General features: G+C 37.4%; 1 protein-coding gene and 1 long non-coding RNA gene across 4 annotated transcripts; both read left to right on the forward strand.

Moving 5' to 3' along the window:
• Positions 1 to 6,949: 6,949 nt before the first annotated feature.
• LOC128629181 (uncharacterized) lies at positions 6,950 to 8,616 on the forward strand. 3 transcript variants are annotated; one of them, XR_008393498.1, is made up of 3 exons: positions 6,950 to 7,672; positions 7,774 to 7,868; positions 8,221 to 8,616. It is a non-coding gene; the product is annotated as an uncharacterized LOC128629181 (long non-coding RNA). The 3 variants fall into 3 exon arrangements; XR_008393499.1 differs by having other exon boundaries at positions 6,950 to 7,650; XR_008393497.1 differs by having other exon boundaries at positions 6,950 to 7,868.
• Positions 8,617 to 10,223: 1,607 nt separating this feature from the next.
• LOC108261765 (interferon-induced GTP-binding protein Mx3) lies at positions 10,224 to 17,621 on the forward strand. The gene is made up of 14 exons (XM_053676037.1): positions 10,224 to 10,303; positions 10,419 to 10,474; positions 10,565 to 10,761; positions 11,008 to 11,145; positions 11,665 to 11,819; positions 11,904 to 12,042; positions 12,838 to 13,036; positions 13,116 to 13,194; positions 13,662 to 13,784; positions 13,861 to 13,993; positions 14,236 to 14,394; positions 15,091 to 15,167; positions 15,996 to 16,214; positions 16,637 to 17,621. Exons 2-14 carry the CDS (start codon positions 10,419 to 10,421, stop codon positions 16,859 to 16,861), a joined length of 1,899 nt encoding a protein of 632 aa, XP_053532012.1. The 5' UTR covers positions 10,224 to 10,303; the 3' UTR covers positions 16,862 to 17,621.
• Positions 17,622 to 19,845: the final 2,224 nt, after the last annotated feature.

Below are 19,845 nucleotides of genomic sequence, written 5' to 3' on the forward strand. Positions count from 1 at the left end.
GCTGAATTACAAAATTCAAACTTTCTGAATATAAACACTCAAATGTCCAGACTCAAGAACAAAACACATCAATCCTTCTATTGTTGAGAAAATTCAGAGTGATGTTGAGTTGGAAATTACTCAAAAATTCACGAGCAGAAGACAATCACAGTTCAGATAAGGTTCTGGGTTGGCTCGCCATTGAATGCACAAGAAGATTTGTGCATGAAGTGTCCTCTAGGAAATATTCACCAATCCTTGTTGAAAACATGATCCAAATTCAAACAAAATATACATACAAAGAAATAAGTCTACAACAGTAGGAAAATACTCTTAGAAACATTTTTCTAACATTTCAGACAATTATTTTAACCTTCCTAACTCTCCGTACTCTCATTAGCTTTAGCTTGACATGCTATGGGGCAGTGGTGGCTTGACGGTTAAGGCTCTGGGTTACTGATCGGAAGATCAGGGATTCAAGCCCCAACACTGCCAAGTTGCCACTGTTGGGCCCTTGAGCAAGGCTCTTAACCCTCTCTAGTCCAGGGGCACTGTATCATAGCTGACCCCAGCCCCCTAACATGCTGTGAAGATGTGCATATGTATATGTGATCAATAGACACTCATTATACCTCGTGGTACAATTCACACAAGTTTTCTTAACTAAACTCACTCAATAACAAATTTTACATTCCCATTTCTCACTGTTGAAAAAAAAAATATATTAATTCACCGAGTTCCTTGGTGGTTTACTAGACTTTGTCTTTTCTTCTTGGGTTTACCAGGAAACAGCAAATTGATGAACTCACTTCATCACTCGCCTTTTCATCCCTATTTGGACTTCAGGATTTCTCTTTCAGGTAAGTATTATTCTTTTCCTCGGGTTGTAGTTTAAGATTAAACTAGTCTCTTCTGTTCCTCAATCTCTTTTTGCTACTATAGATTCTCTAATAGCTTCTCATTGCTCTCCGTCTGTTCTGGTGTGTTCTGTTCTGTGTTAACTTTTTAGGGTGGAGTCACCAGCTACAGCAAGATTAGCTGATTGGATGAATCACCTGTGTGGCTCTGATCCAGCTCTCATTGGTCAAGCTTATCTGCAATATGGTTTTCCATATATTTGCAAGTATTAATAATAAATATGCATACTTTTTTCTGACTCTTTGGTTTCCACTCTGTTTCTAGTTGTCTTGAGTTTCTTCACATTTTAGTTCAGTCTTAACTTTTTGATTAGTATTAAGTCTATAACTTAGAAGACAATTTACTCTGATTTTTATGGAAACCCTAAGCGGCCATGCATTATTACTTTTTTCTGTTGTTTTTTCATGATCTCCACTTTATTATCCTGTCTACTGGACATCCATCATCCCGAGGTCAATGGGGTTTTTGACTGGGTTTTTTTGGTTAAATGCCTGAAATAAGGTCTGTGGTTAACACAAGCTCAATATATGTTCCCGTTTTATACTACACTATAAAATACATCAGTAACACTCCACTCAGGATTGTTTAAAAAGATTTTTCGTGTCTTGAAAAAGACGGTTGCTAACAAGTGGCTAAATAGGACTACAGAGGTTGTCAGGGACATTAAACATCATGCCGAACAGGAAATCTCATCTACGACATCATCGTTGTGTTTATACTCGCACTCTTGCAATGCAAACTTTCCAACTTGTAGATCGATCAATTTATAGTACTTTCCAATTGTATTGTTTTGTTTTGTTTTTTTTAAATAAAGATTGAAAGAGTTGTCTTAGTGTTGGTTATGTTGAAGTCATGCAACCATGGAGTAGTTCGTTTATAGCCTAACATTAGCTTTTTACTTCTAGCGAGTGTATAGTCTTCAAAATCTTATGAATCTTATCTTAATGAACGAAACATGTAAGAATCATAAACTTTTGTTGGTCACAGAGTTTATTTTCTGCAATAATCCAAAAGCCGAAAAATCCTATGGGCTTGGGAACCGGGATGATGCTAACTTCTGGGGTGGCCTACAAAAATACGCATAAAGGTAATTTATGCTGTAACGTATTCAGAGCAGCTTAGCTGATTGTATGATAAAAAGGGTCTTCACATGACAATGTGTGTGTCGTTATCTATCTTTTTATGTACATTCCATCCACTTATCTAATGGTGAGGCATGTCAGGTCAGAACACCCTGGTACAGAATACACTCACAACAAGAATCAGCATCAAGAGTATGAAACAGATTTTAAGCATAAGAGAAAGTAAAGAAAAATCTCAAAAACAAGCCAGTATGCAGATTGGGTGAGCTAAATTGTCCAGTGTTCCCAGGCTCCAGATCCACTGCAACCCTTTTAATAATACAGCAAATAGACAAGAAGAATGTATGAATGTAATACCTTCATGTCATACATACTACAATTGATGAAGTACCATACTGTGGATTACTATAGTTTTTAAATCACTGAAGTTCAGTTTCATTACAATAAATGATTTTTATTTATATTTCTTCATTACTCTTTATTTATTTATTTCCATGGCAATACTAATAAAGCCAAATTTGTTAGATAAAGGGGGAGAGGCTGACATTTTGCAGGTAAAAGTTGTTCCTCTGAAAAAAGGTTACGTAATGGTAGAGTGACATCAGTGAGAACAAGACAAGACTGGAGACAGCATGTTTTTTTTTTTTTAAACCCTAAGTTCTTCAGGTCCCACAGTCAATTCACATAGCTGATTTCCATCACAGGAAACAGACACCATATAATATAAGACATGGGGAATATCACTATATCTCCTCCAGCTGTCTTTTAGAAGAACGTAAAGTCCCAACACACTGCCTTGCTAGCAGACTCACCAAAGATCTGGTTGAGCTCATCAGGCAAGTTTTCAAACTCTGGTAAACATGGGCCAATTCTTATCAGATGTTCTTCCTTATTCAAAGGTATCACTGCCATCCCTGACAGACCAGATTCAAATCAACCTATCAGCTAATTACACTTGTCTGAATGTGGTGTGTTAAAAGAGGGAAAATGCTAATCTCTGTAGGTTTGTGGCCCTTCACCGACACCACTGACACTACTGATCTACACAAACAACTTTTATATTTCATAGAAGAGGCCTTTTGGACATTAAGTACTTTTGAAAGCAACCCAAGACTTTATAAGGTAAAAAAGTGGAATGTTTTGCAATGGCCAGGTCAATTCTCTGACCTGAATCCAATTGAGTATGTATTTCAAGGCAAAACACCCCAAGAACAAGCAGGATGCCTGTGTTCCTGCTTGTTCTTGGGGTGTTTTGCCTTGAAATACATACTCAATTGGATTCAGGTCAGAGAATTGACCTGGCCATTGCAAAACATTCCACTTTTTTACCTTATAAAGTCTTGGGTTGCTTTCAAAAGTACTTAATGTCCAAAAGGCCTCTTCTGTGAAATATAAAAGTTGTTTGTGTAGATCAGTAGTGTCAGTGACAGCAAAGGATTAAAACCAAGCATTAAAAATGACACTTTGATTTATGATTGTGGGTTTGTCCAAATACTTTTGGCTTATTAAAAGGGGTGGGGGGGCTATATAAGAAGTAATGAAATGCCTACATTGTTTACTTGATTTGGATCTAATGCTTTCATGTTATGCTGATATAGGTTCTGAGCTGTTACCCATCAGCCCCAGCTTATCACATGACCATGTCACAAGTCCCACTGATCACTCACACCTCTTCTGTGTTACTCCTAATAAGCAACCTTATTTACGTTCTGGTTTCTGTGTGTTCCATTGTCAAGCTTTTGTTGTTGTTTATGCCATGGTTTTCCTGTTTTGTAGTGTGATGTTTTTTGCTTGTTTTCCTCTGTCCAAGTTAATGGTTTTTGTTTAGTTTTTTTGTGTGGTCTTGGTTGGTTAGGTTGTACTTTTCACAATATATAAGCTACATTTGCATCCACCTTCCCCTCCCAATCATGACAAACACCCTCATCTTAAAGTTGAAAGTCTGCACTTTGAACTTGTGTGTTAATTAACCTCAGCTCCAAATACTGTGGCAGACAGCTAAAATAACAATGACCTGTCAAATCCAGATAACTATGTACCTGAATATACACTCACAGAGCACTTCATTAGGAACACTCAATTAATGCTGGATAGGGCCTCCCTTTGCTCTCAAAACAGCCTCAATACTACATCGCATGGATTCCACAAGATATTGGAAACATTCCTTTGAGATTCTGGTCCATGTTGACATGATCGCATCGTGCAGTGCCTGCAGATTTTCAACGAAGGACACTGAACTCATCGTTATGTTCAAACCAGTTTGAGATGACTTTTACTTTGTGACATGATGCATTATCATGCAAGAAGTAGCCATTATAAGATGGCTAAATTGTGGCCATGAAGGGATACACATGGTCAGCAACAATACTCAAAAAGGCTGTGGCGTTTAAGTGATGATTTTTTATTAACAAGCCCAAAGTGGCCAAGAAGACATTCCACACACCATTACACCACATCCAGCCTCTGTTCAGTTTTGATGAGCCTGTGCCCACTGCAGCCTCAGCTTTCTGTTCTTGGCTGACAGAAGTGGAACCAAATGTAATCATCTGCTGTTGCAGCCCATCTGCCTCATAGCTCGATGCATTGCACTTTCATTTTCGCTTTTCTGCTCAGCATAATTGTACAGAGTGATTATCTGAATTACTGTAGCCTTTCTATAAGCTCAAACCAGCCCAGCCATTCTCCATTGATCTCTCTCATCAATAAGGTGTTTCTGTCTGCAGAACTGCCGATCACACAGTTTTTTTACTTTATTGCACCATTCTGAGTAAACTATAAACTCATGTGAGTCACAACTAGCAAGAGATAACCAGAACTATAATCATGCAGATGTCTATATTGTGTTATGTCAAAAGCAGGGCTGCAGACAAAATAATCTATTAAGGAGCCATTAGCTCCTATAAGAAAAAAACACATCCACAAATGATTTTTAAGTGCCACATAAGACTGAACTTACGTTTAAAATTTTTAAAACACTTACTTTCAGTTATGTCGTGTGTTATGTATGTCTGGCCTCCTTTTACAGCATCAGCATCCAAGTTCCCTTAAAGTGGGAACAGAAAGTCATGTAGTTCACATGCACGAGACACTGCTTGTACCTATGGTGGTTTTTGTGGTGCACTCTGCGATTACAGAGTCACAAACTTTTTAAGCCCTGTTTTCTCACAGTCTCTTTTGAAATGGTTCTTTCCGGTAATGAAATCTGCTTTCCCTGCTATTTCTCCGCCCGCTTTCTAACAAAAGTCACAAAACATTTTCTGTGTGCGATGATCATACCTGAGCCATGCAAACTCTTGAATCCAAGTCTTAAAATGTCTTTCTGCACTTTTACTTGGGCATTCATTGATTTTCTATCTCTCTCATGCTGGCACAACTGGAGCCTGCTTTTTTATTAGCAGTTGTGCCATCAGCATTGGGGCTCGACAGAGATGAGGATTGTTATGAAAAAATCTGATATTTTTCATTTTGACTTGTCTTTTTGATGCAGAAAGCTGATCCTCGCTTTCCCTGTGTGTATTTTGGCCCTCTGGATGAATTTTAACTCTTTTTTCCACATGAAACTTTCACACGCAGCATCTCATATTATTACATCAACACAACAAATTATGTGACAGGCTTCTCCTCACAGAAGATTAAAAGCAATTAAAAAGACATTACATGCAAATTCAAAACATTTAATTTCTTTGGTTTGAAATGAAAAAAATTGTAATCCTGATACCTGAAATCTGATTGCTTTGTTTTTTGACATTACTGTAACAGATCCAAGTTTTTTTTTTTTTTGGATTATGTAACGAAGTTACATGTATTCTGTTACTCCCCAAGCCTGCCAGATTGTGAATGACTAGACTATTGGGTCAGAGCATCTCCAAAATGTTATGTTAGTACAAAGAACTTCAAAAGATTTAAATTTATATCCAGATTTTTGTGTAATGGTAAGAGTATTGTTATAAATAACAATATTTATAAATAACAATGACATCTCCTCTTCTGCCAGTTAGACGAGTGTGGTGTATATACACTAACTGTAATCTGGGATCTGAGATGTGTAACTTTGTTTAGTGCTACATACTGATTTGGCCTAATAAGTCACTGACTTAAAGCCAGTCATCTGCAGGAAAGTTAAAGTTTTGCATTTTGTTCATCGTACCCTATCTCTTCATGCATTCAGAGGGTGGGACCCACTTTGAAACAGTGACAATAATTGGTTTCACAACAGGTGAGTGACAATTCATCTGTATCCAATGGACAAAGAGCCTAGTATTTTGCTGCCCATCTTGAATGGTGGACTAGCGTGTAGGGATGTCATGGTTATGGTGGCCCCGCCTCCAATCCCGAGGCCCTGGACAGTTGCCTACCCTGCCTACATGTACAGTGAGGGAAAAAAGTATTTGATCCCCTGCTGATTTTGTACGTTTGCCCACTGACAAAGAAATGATCCGTCTATAACTTTAATGGTAGATTTATTTGAACAGTGAGAGACAGAATAACAACAAAAAAATCCAGAAAAACGCACATCAAAAATGTTATAAATTGATTTGCATTTTAATGAGGGAAATAAGTATTTGACCCCTCTGCAAAACATGACTTAGTACTTGGTTTAAAAACCCTTGTTGGCAATCACAGAGGTCAGACGTTTCTTGTAGTTGGCCACCAGGTTTGCACACATCTCAGGAGGGATTTTGTCCCACTCCTCTTTGCAGATCTTCTCCAAATCATTAAGGTTTCGAGGCTGACGTTTGGCAACTCGAACCTTCAGCTCTCTCCACAGATTTTCTATGGGATTTAGGTCTGGAGACTGCCTAGGTCACTCCAGGACCTTAATGTGCTTCTTCTTGAGCCACTCCTTTGTTGCCTTGGCCGTGTGTTTTGGGTCATTGTCATGCTGGAATATCCATCCACGACTCATTTTCAATGCCCTGTCTGAGGGAAGGAGGATTTTCACCCAAGATTTGACGGTACATGGCCCCGTCCATCGTCCCTTTGATGCGGTGAAGTTGTCCTGTCCCCTTAGCAGAAAAAAAACCCCAAAGCATAATGTTTCCACCTCCATGTTTGACGGTGGGGATGGTGTTCCAGGGGTCATAGGCAGCATTCCTCCTCCTCCAAACACGGCGAGTTGAGTTGATGCCAAAAAGCTCCATTTTGGTCTCATCTGACCTCAACACTTTCACCCAGTTGTCCTCTGAATCATTCAGATGTTCATTGGCAAACTTCAGACGGGCATGTATATGTGCTTTCTTGAGCAGTGGGTCCTTGCGCGCGCTGCAGGATTTCAGTCCTTCACGGCGTAGTGTGTTACCAATTGTTTTCTTGGTGACTATGGTCCCAGCTGCCTTGAGATCATTGACAAGATCCTCCCGTGTAGTTCTGGGCTGATTCCTCACTGTTCTCATGATCAATGCAACTCCACGAGGTGAGGTCTTGCATGGAGCCCCAGGCCGAGGGAGATTGACAATATTCTTTTGTGTTTCTTCCATTTGCGAATAATCGCACCAACTGTTGTCCCCTTCTCACCAAGCTGCTTGGCAATGGTCTTGTAGCCCATTCCAGACTTGTGTAGGTCTACAGTCTTGTCCCTGACATCCTTGGAGAGCTCTTTGGTCTTGGCCATGATGGAGAGTTTGGAATCTGACTGATTGATTGCTTCTGTGGACAGGTGTCTTTTATACAGGTAACAAACTGGTATGATAATAGTAAGTGAAATTATCTGGATTTGTTTATTGCTATAAAACATTAGCTATCACATTTTAATTATATACCTGAAATAAATCGAAATAGATACGTTTTCACCCAGAAGATGGTTGACTTCGAGGCAGGAGTACGAGTCTGTGTATTTATATACTGGAGAGAATGTGACCTGTCCCAACAATTGTGCTGTATTCAACATCAGTAAGTTAACCTCTAAGAAATATTATCTATTATACAGTAAGTGCCAAAAAAGCTAATGGTGTTTCTTAGGTACACCATTTGATTCTTATTCCATCCAGCCATCTTCTATACCGCTTTATCCTTTTCAGGGTCACAGGGAAACCTGGAGCCTATCCCAGGGAGCTTGATTCTTATTTGTTTGTGATAATTTTATGTAATCTAAAACAAAGAAAAAGTCTGGAAACTGTGTCACTGTTAGTGTTCTCATCCTTTATATTTAGCAAATTTACTTTTTGTTTCAGTTTCTGTTGTCTCGTAACAATGGATGAATTCTATTATCAATAAATCTAACTTTTCCTTCTGTTCCCAACAGATTGTCTACCAGTGTTTGGCAGAGTTCGTTCCCATGTTGATCCTGCTGTTTATGTATAAAGAAGCATATGAATCCATTGACCTGTGTAATGGACCTGTGATATAACAAACTACTCAGTGAAGATGAAAGAGGACACATCAGCACAACTATGAACGACTATGGCTGGCCCAGGAGAGGATCAGCATTAACCTCTGAAATTGTATGTTTAAATCTCTGGGATTTTGAAAAATATATTAATTAATCTGTAGGTATGCATTTAATTAATAATAAATGATTTAAAGTGGTTATGTTTTGATTCAGAGTGGCATGTCACATAACCACTTTTGACTAATGTCATGGACGCTGAAGAAATGAGGCATCTGTTTTAAGTGGAGAATAAAAGCTTACTTTTCTGTTCAGTCATCTTTTAACATTCTGTTGTTACCTCAGTACCAGATCAGACAAGCAAGGTTAAATGAATGTCTGTGAAAAAATATGAATGTCTGTGAAAACTTGAGCTGCTTTCAGGTCAATAATTTTCATTAATGCATGTGATTGGCTGCAAAGAACAAAAACAAACGAAAATTTGCCAGAGAAGACATGATGGCTCATGTTTAAAACACTAGACTCATTGAACCACAGCCAGTTTTCATGAGTCATGATTGAACCCTGACCAGAGTAAAGCAGTTGCAGAAGAAGAATGAGTGTCAGTGACATAATACTGTTATAATACTGTAACGTGGTTGGGAATTCTAATAAAATAAGAAAAAGAGATATACAAGGAATTCTTATGATTCATATTTTCATTAACACATTATTATTGTCACCATTTTACATCTCTACCAACTGAGCCAAACACATAACACAAATTCCATGTTGGAAAATCTGAGTCATATTCTGTCTTTCGTCAAATTGAAGTCAGGGATAATGTGCCCGCATAGTGGAAATAGTCTGAGGCACACCATGGGAGAGAGCTGAAAACATTTAGTGATTACACTTAGTAAACAACCTCAGACTACCAGCTGTAGAGTCTCTGAAGACTGTTAGAGGAAATGTCAGATCTTATCCATAGATACACACAATGCCTTCTAAATGTACTTTTCCCCCATTTTGTAGTGTTACAACCTTGAACCTATAAATACATTTCCTAACTCATAATTGGTTGGTGGGTGCTGGCAGACCAATTTTCTACCAATTCACTGTTTCATGGAAATGGTAGAGTTCATGGAATACTCATACACTTTCTACCAGTTTCAAAACCTGTTTCTACTATAGGTTACAAAATTCTGAGTTCACCACCAAGAGCTGTACTCCAACATTTTACAAGCTGAAACTTATTATTAATTATACCACAATACTAAATTCTATAATCTGATTGGTCAGAAGGTGTTGGTTAATTTTCTATAACACCGGACAGTAGTGTTCGCTGTAATACACATCACAGGTTTATATTAATACAGGCACTTTAATATGCATTTGCGTCTATAGTTCAACTTACACTGGGACTTGTATTACAGACACTGAACAAAAATGTGCTGATGTGGTGAAATTTTCTGAGGAGATGTTTATTTAGCATATTTTGTGTCTCTATATCTGAACTTTATGTCAGTCAGTCAGATGGAAAACAGTAACTTTAAGTTTCCTAAAACAGGAAAATCTTCAGGACAGGGGGAGTTGTGGTTTCTCTGTAATATAATTATCTTGTTCATTTCAAGAGAAAGAAAAAAGAGAGACTGGTGTGGGAACAACTATTTATAATGTTATAACTGTTATAATGCGATAACAGGAACTAGCTTGTTAGTGTGGTTACAAAAGAAATAAATGATTTGGGACATTCTGTTACTGGAAAATCATCAACTGCAGTGATAACAGTAATGTCACACAATAGAGAGGCCTAAGTACAACTTGGAAAGTCCAAACAGGACATATTGGAAAATCCAGATATTCAGATGTTTCACTTTTGGTTTCTTAACTTATTTCACAAATGTGGGCGTTTTTTATTACAATTCTTCATCCACATCCACATTAGAGGTATGGCATATGACTTCTGGGTGTGTTCACATATATAGAGCCTTTGCAAAATCAAGTTACTGTACACAGCTAGGTAAGTAAAATACCGTCATTTCTATGATGTGAGAGTACTAAAAGTTATTATTTCTACTTGTAAAAAGCATTAAAGGAAAGTTACAATATCTATACATATGGAATTTGTTTCCTAGATGATGGAGAGTGAACAAGGAAGCTATGAAGACATTGCTTATGCTGGGGAAAAGAGGTCAGTGTGAATTTAATGTGATCAAGCAGTCATCAACTTGTGTGATTGTCACACTGTTTATAAAACTTGATGCCTTTTACTTATCCACAGTAAACCAGTGGAAGGGGTTTTCCATAGCCATTTAGAGGAGAGGGTCCGTCCTTATGTTGATCTGATTGACTATTTGAGACTGATTGGAATTGAAGAAGATTTGGCTTTGCCAACTATAGCTGTAATTGGAGATCAGAGTTCTGGAAAAAGCTCTGTGTTAGAAGCGCTATCTGGAGTGGCATTGCCCAGAGGAAGTGGTGGGTTGTTTCTCGTGTCTCTTACAGAGTAATAAATATATTACATTACATATATGACTACTTTTGATTTGTTATCACATTTGATTTGTTACATTTTTCTAGGATTTGACAGTTTTAAAAAAAAATCAAGCCACAACATTCTCAATTCTTTTTTTACACACAAGCACTTTGGGTGAAATTTGTCCGTTTGACATTAGGAGAAGTAGGAAACAAAAGCTGATGTATAATGTGCTTTTTCAACTTTAGGTATTGTGACAAGATGTCCACTGGAGTTAAAGCTGAGGAAGATTAAATGTGGTGTTCAATGGCAAGCCGTAATATCTTACAATGATCAGTTCATTGAGTTTGATGACCCATCACTGGTTGAGGGCTACGTTAAAGCAGGTTGGTAAAATTACTGGGAGTAATAAAATAAAGAGCTAAAGACAAAAAGATAAGATTCCTTTCTTATGGTTCTGAAAGAGGAACCTTGCTGTCAGGTTCTGCTTTAGAATTTATATCCAGTGGTGTGCTTTAAGAAAGATTTCTACATTGAATTAAAAAAAAAAAATCCATTAGCCAGCAGTTTTTAACCCTCCTATTATGTTGGAGAAAAAAGTTACATCCATTATGTTATGGGTCAAAATGACTTCCACAGATATACACAAAAACACCAAAGAACAGCTTAAAAGAGTAAACCTTTAAGAAGAAATATTTGCATATAAATTCATGACCCTAAATGAGGAAAGTCAAAAAATTTCAGAGAAATATAGAGATTAACCAGTATCAGAGTTCAGAGTATTCAGACATCTTAAATGTAATATAATAGGAGGGTTAACCTATCACTTTCTATGAAGCTCATGATCATAAATCATTAGAACTACATGTATAATTCTTTTAATACTATTTACATCTCTCTAACAGCCCAGAATGAGCTGGCTGGAGAAGGTGTTGGGATTTGTGATGAACTCATCACTCTGGAGATCATGGCTCCTGATGTGTGTGACCTCACACTGATTGATCTCCCTGGGATTACCCGAGTTCCTGTAAAAGGTCAACCAGAGGACATCGGACATCAGGTTAGTGTAAACTGTGATTTGACCCTTTTTTCTAACCATATTAAGGACATTTAATGTAACTTTGCTTGTTTAATTTTTGTTTAGATCAAAAATCTCATACGGAAATATATAGAGAAGGACCAAACTATAAATCTGGTCGTGGTCCCATGTAATGTTGACATAGCAACAACAGAAGCTCTGAAAATGGCACAGGAAGTGGATCCTGAAGGAAAAAGGACATTGGGTAAAGTTTCAACCAAGCTACTTAACAAAAACAGCAACATTATTGTGCTTATTATTATTATTATTATTATTATTATTATTATTATTATTATTATTGGTGTTGTTGTTGTTGATTATGATCATAATAATAATAATAATAATAATAATAATAATAATAATAATAATAATAATAATGTAGATATACTTATTATACTTCTATGTGGGCCCATAGAATGCTTTGTGCACTAAAATTTGGCACACTTATAGAGGACAATCTCAGCCATAGCAAAATGTTTACAATAATAATTCTGCCAAGCAGCATTGTAGTAATGTGAGTGCACTTTCCCCTAATTATTTGGGTCATGGTTAGTTCAACAGATACCATGATGGTAATTTCCACTCTATTGTGACCTCTAGGGGCACTATACTTCATAAATTAGCAAAAGTAGCAAAAGTCTTCATGATGTAACTTGAGTGTTCTTGAGTTTTGGTTTACAAAACAGGAAGTCGACCATTTTGAATGTTAAGAAAAACTGTTGTTTTGGGTTTTTTTGCTTCTTCACCTAGAAACTTTGTCTAATCCTTGTGAAATTTTAACCACTGCATTCTAAAAAATATGGATTTTTGATATTCAGCATGCTTAGTCTGTAACAAATTTGATTGCAAAGTCACCAGACAGGAAGTGAGGCCATATCTAAGCAACGAGTTGACATAAATCCATTAGATTTAGCATAAATCTTTGAAAAGAAGCGAGAATGGTCCAAACTGCAGCTATATTATTATTGTTGTTGTTGTTATACCTTTTTTATTCTAACAGCTATTCTCACAAAGCCAGACCTTGTAGACAGAGGAACAGAGAAAAACATCTTGGATATAATCCGAAATCAGGTCATTCCCTTAAGCAAAGGGTATGTCATCGTTAAGTGCCGTGGCCAACAGCAAATTGATGATAAAATCTCTCTGTCTGAGGCCACTCGAGTAGAGAAGGAATTCTTCAGACGTCATGAATTCTTCAAGTATGAAGAACTTGTTAATTTTTTGACATTTGACCCACTTATAATAACTGGGAACTTACAGTAATTTTTTTATTTCCAGTTGCCTGTTGTACGAGGAGAAAGCAACTATTCAGTGTCTTGCCAGCAAACTGACTCAAGACCTGGTTGATCACATCAAAGTATGTTACAGCTCTTTTTAGACTTTTTTTATACTGTTCCTTATTATTATGTTTTAATGTAAGGTAGAACACTTTGCCAATATGTTCAGAAAATCAGTAAAGGCAGTCATGAATGATTGAGTATTACAGAGGGCTACTAGATGACACAAAAGCAATCCCCACTGACAGCTGGTCATTATATTAGATGGTAGGGTTAAAATATAACATCTATAGCTAGAATAACAGAGTAACTAATTTACCTTATTCATGTTCCTTACACCTGTGACTGTTCACATGCACCATCTAAAATCCCTGCTGAAATGTTATGGATGTGTCAGTGAAACTGACTGAAAAATATAAGCCCAAATGAAGCTCAACTGTAGGAGATGTTTCACTCTGTGTAAGGCTGTGTGACAAACTATTAGCTCAGCAATTGTAGCTTTTCTGATCTAATTTTGCTGTTTGTTTTTTTGGGTTTTTTTTTTTAGAAATCGTTACCTCTGATCTCAGAGGAGATCAAGAAGCAGCTGTGGAGCTTGAGAAAAGAGCTAAGTCAGTGTGAAGCTGGTCCACCACTGGACCCACAGAAGAGGAAGATCTTTTTTATTGATGTGTGTAATTTTTTTTAAAATCCAGAGCCTTATATCAGCCTGGCTATGTCTTGTTCATGGTTGCTTGTTCTTTCAGACCTTGACAAAATTTAATGATAAGATCAACCGCTTGGCATCTGGGGAAGTGGTCAACAATGACAACTTGTTTGTAATGCTTCGGTCTGAATTCAAAAAGTGGAAAGATCATCTTGACAACACAAAGGCATCATGTGAGTACACAGTCGTCATATGCAGAAGCCATGCCAAATCATTTTAATAATTTCCAAGCGTCAAAATATATTTTCTAAAAAAGCACAAACTATGGCATTGAGGAGCAAGTACTTCTAATAGACTTTGGCTAGTATTGGTCTAGAGCAGCTAAAATAAACCTTGTGGAAACTACTTAAATGATGCCTATTGATGGGAACTGATGGGGAAGTTGATTTTTGGTCAAATTTTAAACCCAATGCAGTCCACAAAACGGTCCATGAAGTGGTGAGTGAATATGACCTGAAGCACAGAGGACGTGAACTGCCTGGTTTCAGTGACTACAAGGTGTTTGAGATGGTGATGCAGAAGCTTGTGATCCAGCTAACAGGACCAGCTATTGACACACTCAGGGTCATCAGAGGTAGGTTTCCACCTCTTAACCTTCACAACTTTCATTCATTAACTTTCCATCAGTTTCGATTTTATGTTCATTTGGTTTGCAGGATTACAACCTTCATCAGCCCAGTAGTGGCCCACAGCCCATTATTTTTGACACCACTGATGAATGCAATCCTTTTCTTCTAAGTTTATAAGGTCTCAGATTCCAGTTTAAATGAGCCAGGCAATTTGCACTTGACTAATGTACAGTATATTGGAGCAAGAGCTCCATAATATTTACAATATTATGTGTACCATCACAGATAGGACATATATATACATCTATGATACGTACAAAAAGATTCAATAATTATATATGTATTGTACTTCTGATCAGCTCTAAAACTGTGTGGCAAGATGACATCAGATCAGACAGTTCCTATTTATAGAAATTTACCACAATGGTGCATAAGGAATAAACATTGGGAAGTGTTATTATAGGAAAATAACCAACATTGGGATGGTGAGATGTGGCATGATGCAAAGCAGAGCTACTGTTACCAACACTGAGGTTAAATCTTCAATAACAGCACAACCAAAAGTGTTTTATTATTATTATGTCATAGCAAAAGTGAATAAGGAAAAAATACCACATGTTGTATAATGTCTTTTAAAGGCCACAAGAAAACAAAGCATTGGTGAATGTAGTAATATATTGTAATAATCTTCTGTGTTTCAGACACCATTCAGAAAGAGTTTTCAGATGTGTCCAAAACCTGCTTCAACATCTACCCTTTCCTCCAGTGTGTTGCTATGGTAAATATAATTTTTAAGTTATAAAGCATTTGTATCCTGAAAGTGTGAAATATTTCTGAAACAGTTCACTCCAATCATAGTGAAGCTCTGTAATCATATACAGTCCAGTCCATAAGTATTTGGACAGTGACAATGTTTGTAATTTTGAAATTACAAACGGTGGATTTGAAATGAAGTAATCAAGGTGTGACTGAAGTGTAGACTTTCAGCTTTGATTGCTTTAACTGTTTAGGAATTACAGCCAGTTTTGCAGTCCCTCCATTTTCACAGGCTCACAAGTAATTGTACAAACTAACAATTTAAAATATTAGGATTATGTTTAATACTTGGAAGCAAACCCTTTGCAGTCAATGACTGCCTGAAGTCTGGAACCAATGGACATCACCAAATGCTCAGTTTCCTCCCTTGAGATGCTTTGTCAGGTCTTTTCTGCAGCTGCCTTCAGTTGCTGCTTGTTTATCGGTCTTTCTGCCTTCAGTTTTGTCTTTAGTAAATGAAAAGCATGCTCAGTTGAGTTGATGTCATTGAACATTTAAGAACATTTATTTTCTTTGCCTTAAGAAGATCTTGGGTTGCTATCGTGGTAGGTTTTGAGGTCATTATCCATCTGTACTGTGAAGCCCCATCTTATCAGTTTTGCAGCATTTGACTGAATCTGAGTAGAAGGTATAGCTCTAAACACTTCAGAATTCATCCTCCTACGTCTATCAGCAGTCAGATCAATAAACACCAGTGACCCATTTCCATTTGAAAAATATGAAAAATTATGAAATTGTATCCCTGTCCAAATACTTATGGACCTGACGGTACTTACAATTAATATCCCAGAACAAGATCGACAACATTCAGTCAAAGCAGGAAGCCAAGGTGGAGCAAAGGCTCATGGAGCAGTTTGAGATGGAGCAACTGGTCTATACTCAAGATGGCATCTACTTCAAGACCTTGAATGAGACTCACTCTGCTGAGGGACAAAATGCTTCAGAAGACAACTTTGCTGGGTTTGACAACAGAAACAAATATCCTGTTATGCTGCAGGCGTATTACGAGGTATATTTTAGCAGTTGAGTGGTTAATGATCTATATGCACAAACCCAAAAGTACATTTGGCTTCATTCATAGTTGTTATTACAGATATATTTAAACAGTAGAGCATGTATAATACTCAGATCAAATATATTGCCTGAAAACATTCTGTTCTTAAGATAGTTTTAATTATTAAAAAATAGTTCTTTTACTTAATAAAGTAATATAAATACTTACTGTATTAATATTATTTTGAACTACATTGCTTTCTATCTCCTAATGTAGACTTTTGCCTCTGGAATTTGATGCTATGCATCATTGTGGCCAAAACTAATCTACAAAATGTTTAATGTTTTACAAGAGATGAGAAAAATACACATCCATTAAACATTTAAGTTAAAACCTGGAAATTTTGAGTTATAGAGATTTTTCCCCTCTCCTGACAGATCGTGGTGCAGCGCTTGGCTGACCAGGTGCCCATGCTGATCCGATACTTCATGCTGAAGGAATCCGCTCAGCTGCTGTGCAGTGAGATACTGGGTTTAATGGACGGTGCCAATGTGGCCGATGCCCTGCGTGAAGAGTCGGATGTCAGCAGATGCCGCATTGACATGCAGAACCGCACGGACCGTCTTACCCTTGCTCAAGACAAACTCAGCAACTTTGTTTAAAGCAACGGGTTTCTTTGTAAAACTATATAGCAGGGTTTTACATCCTTTCTAGTTTAACACCTGAATCAACCTATCAGCTAATTACCTTTGACCACTGACATCACTGATCTACACAAACAGCTTTTGTATTTCACAGAAGAGGCCTTTTGGACATTAAGGACATGTTGGTCTGTTGTTGTTTATTTAGATATGCTATATTCTGAAGTTTTTCAGATTGAAGATATATCAAGAGTTCTTAGTTAATTTTAGTTAAAACGTGTAATTTTTGCTGAACGTTTATTCTTTTATACGTTTCAGACCCAGTAACAAATCACAAAATTAGTTCATACCGAAATGTCTGAAAATCCTTTTCTTGTCCCTAAGAGTAAAAAAATTAGTAGTGTCTTACGAGCTTTCAAGTGCACACATGATTGAGTTTTATAAGATTTGATATATATATATATATATATATATATATATATGTATGTATATAATTTGTGGTTTTTACCATTAAATTTACAATAGACATGCATATATTTGTACAAATATTGTACTAATATTATTCTTTTTTCTAATTATACTTGTGCTACACTTTTCTCATTTTTTTTTTAAAGGAAACCAAGTATCATGGCTGTTCTGATAATTACCAGAAAGAACTTGACAAAAATAGTAGTGTTATACTAGTATAGTGTTTTCTGCCTTTTTTCTGGCCTCTTACCTTTAATGATGATTTATTTGTAAGAAAAGATTAAGCTTAGAAGACCTAGCAAATTGCAATGTACTAACTGTGCCTTGTTGAATTCAGTTACATCAGTTACATTCAGTTAAATCAGTACAGCAAAACTCTCACAGAACACAAATTATTCCACAATGAACACAATTCAGAGTGATGACTTAACTACAGCGTAGGCTGATAGGTCTCCATCCGTCCGCCTATTTTCTATACTGCTTATCCTACACAGGGTTGTGAGGAGTCGGGGACTCTGGGCACAAGGCAGGGAATGGGGTGCCAACCCCACAATCGTGCACACACACACACACACACACACACACACACACACACACACACACACACAATACAGACAATTTACACTTGCCAATCAGCCTACAATGCATGTCCTTGGACTGGGGAAGCAAATAGGAATACCCAGAGGAAAAGCACAAGGAGAACATGCACACTCCAGGCACACAGGGCAGAGGTGGGAATAAAACCCCCAATCATAGATCTGTAAGGCAAACCTGCTAAAATTAAATTATAGATTGATAATATTAAAAAATACTCTCAATCTTCACAATATACAGCATTATAATTTAGCAGTTCAAAATGTATGCAGTCTGTTTTTTTGGACAATAAACCAAGTTTTATCTTGTCCTCCGGGATCCCCACATGGTTGAACAGGAGCACCTGTGCCCATTACGTCTATAACGTATTGCCTCAAGGTTAAATGAATGCCCCTAAATGGATTGAACTGTACAGTATATATAGATGATTTATTAATCATCACCGAGACAGAGAAAGAACATTTAAACACTTTAGACAAGGTACTTAGGAGAGTTACAGAAGCAGGCTTCAAACCAAGCCTAAAGAAAATAGAAGCCTGTAAAAATGAAGTAGACTTCCTACGGTTTGCATTAACAGGAAGAACTAAGGGTATATCACAAACCATAAAAAAAACCTAGAAAACCTCATAGAAAAACCAACAAGGAATAAGAGAGATGTACAGAGCCTCATGGGGCACCTACATTTCATTAGAACACTCTTCCCCAATTTTGCAAAGATAGCAAAAACCGATTTTTGATGTGACAAAGGGAAACAGCTTTATGTGGACAGACACAGCAGAAAAGTCTCGCAAAAAGCTGATAGATGTGGCATTAAAGTCAGGAAACTAATGAAGTAATTGAAACTAACGAAACTAGCACTATGATAATCTGCAGGAATGAAGGAGAAAATATGCTTCTTTACTGACACAAAAGTTGCAGATGAAAAAAGTATAGAATGTGGTTCAGCAGCGGAAGTACTTGCAATTTTCGCCAAAAGATTATTATCCCTGAAAGCTGTAGCCAGAGAACAACCCATAATAGCAAACATGCCGTTAGGAGAACTCACTAGATTTACTTTCAACACGTGTTTTTGTTATGGTTTATGTACCGTCTCTGCCCGTGAATTGTAATTGGGTGTTTCCCGTATGTGTGACATCATTGTTTTCAGCTGTCTTGTGTTTCACCCCTGATTATGTACGTCATTTAAACCCCTCGTGTCTCTTTGCACTTCACGTATTATTGAGTGTTATCACCATACCAAGCTTTTGTACCTTGTTCCACAGTTTGATTCATATTCATTGATCTAGTTTCTTGTTACTCGTTCTCGTTTCTTGCCTTGCCTAATTTATGTCTGTTTGTAGATCGCCTGACACGTTGCCTGTTTTTTCAACCACGTTATTGTCTCATGATTTGGATTTGTCTACCTGCCTCTCTTTATTAAAAGCTCTTTTCTGCACTTGCATCCATCCTAACCTTCATTACGAAGACTACGTGACAGAATACTACGCCTAACCATGGATGTAGCAGGAAGATGGAGGAGACATCATACCAAGGTAGTAAGGAACACCCTACCGATACTCAACTCGACTGAGCTTCTTCAATGGGTAGCCATGGATCCCCCAGAGCCATATGATGGATATTTTGGCTACCCTAAGTATTTTCTCTTTGACTGCCAATTGCATTATTTGAGCCTGACCAGAGGCAGTGGCTAGGGTTCATACTCTCCCAGCTTGTTGGCTAAGCCCACCAGTGGCCCGAGAGTCTGACCTGTACAGAATCCATGGGTCTGCACAATGTAATGTAACTCAGTGGGACTATTAATAAAGGAGTTTGGGAGTCCAGAGTACGCCCACAACCTGGATGAGTTTTTTGGGGAAGGCCTGCCTCATAGATAAATATGGAGTGCTGTTCCCCACCTATTATAAGCAGGCAAACTGGGTTACCTCCTCCCCAAAGATCCTGCC

This window comes from Ictalurus punctatus, chromosome 26 (assembly GCF_001660625.3).
Source record: "Ictalurus punctatus breed USDA103 chromosome 26, Coco_2.0, whole genome shotgun sequence".
NCBI lineage: Eukaryota > Metazoa > Chordata > Actinopteri > Siluriformes > Ictaluridae > Ictalurus > Ictalurus punctatus.

Bases quoted from the DNA above. Each gene is read 5' to 3' on its own strand.
- LOC108261765 (XM_053676037.1), top strand. From the start codon at position 10,419: ATGATGGAGAGTGAACAAGGAAGCTATGAAGACATTGCTTATGCTGGG. The intron at 10,475-10,564 runs GTCAGTGTGAAT...ACTTATCCACAG, and splicing joins GCTTATGCTGGGGAAAAGAG to TAAACCAGTGGAAGGGGTTT. The intron at 12,043-12,837 runs GTAAAGTTTCAA...TTATTCTAACAG, and splicing joins TGAAGGAAAAAGGACATTGG to CTATTCTCACAAAGCCAGAC.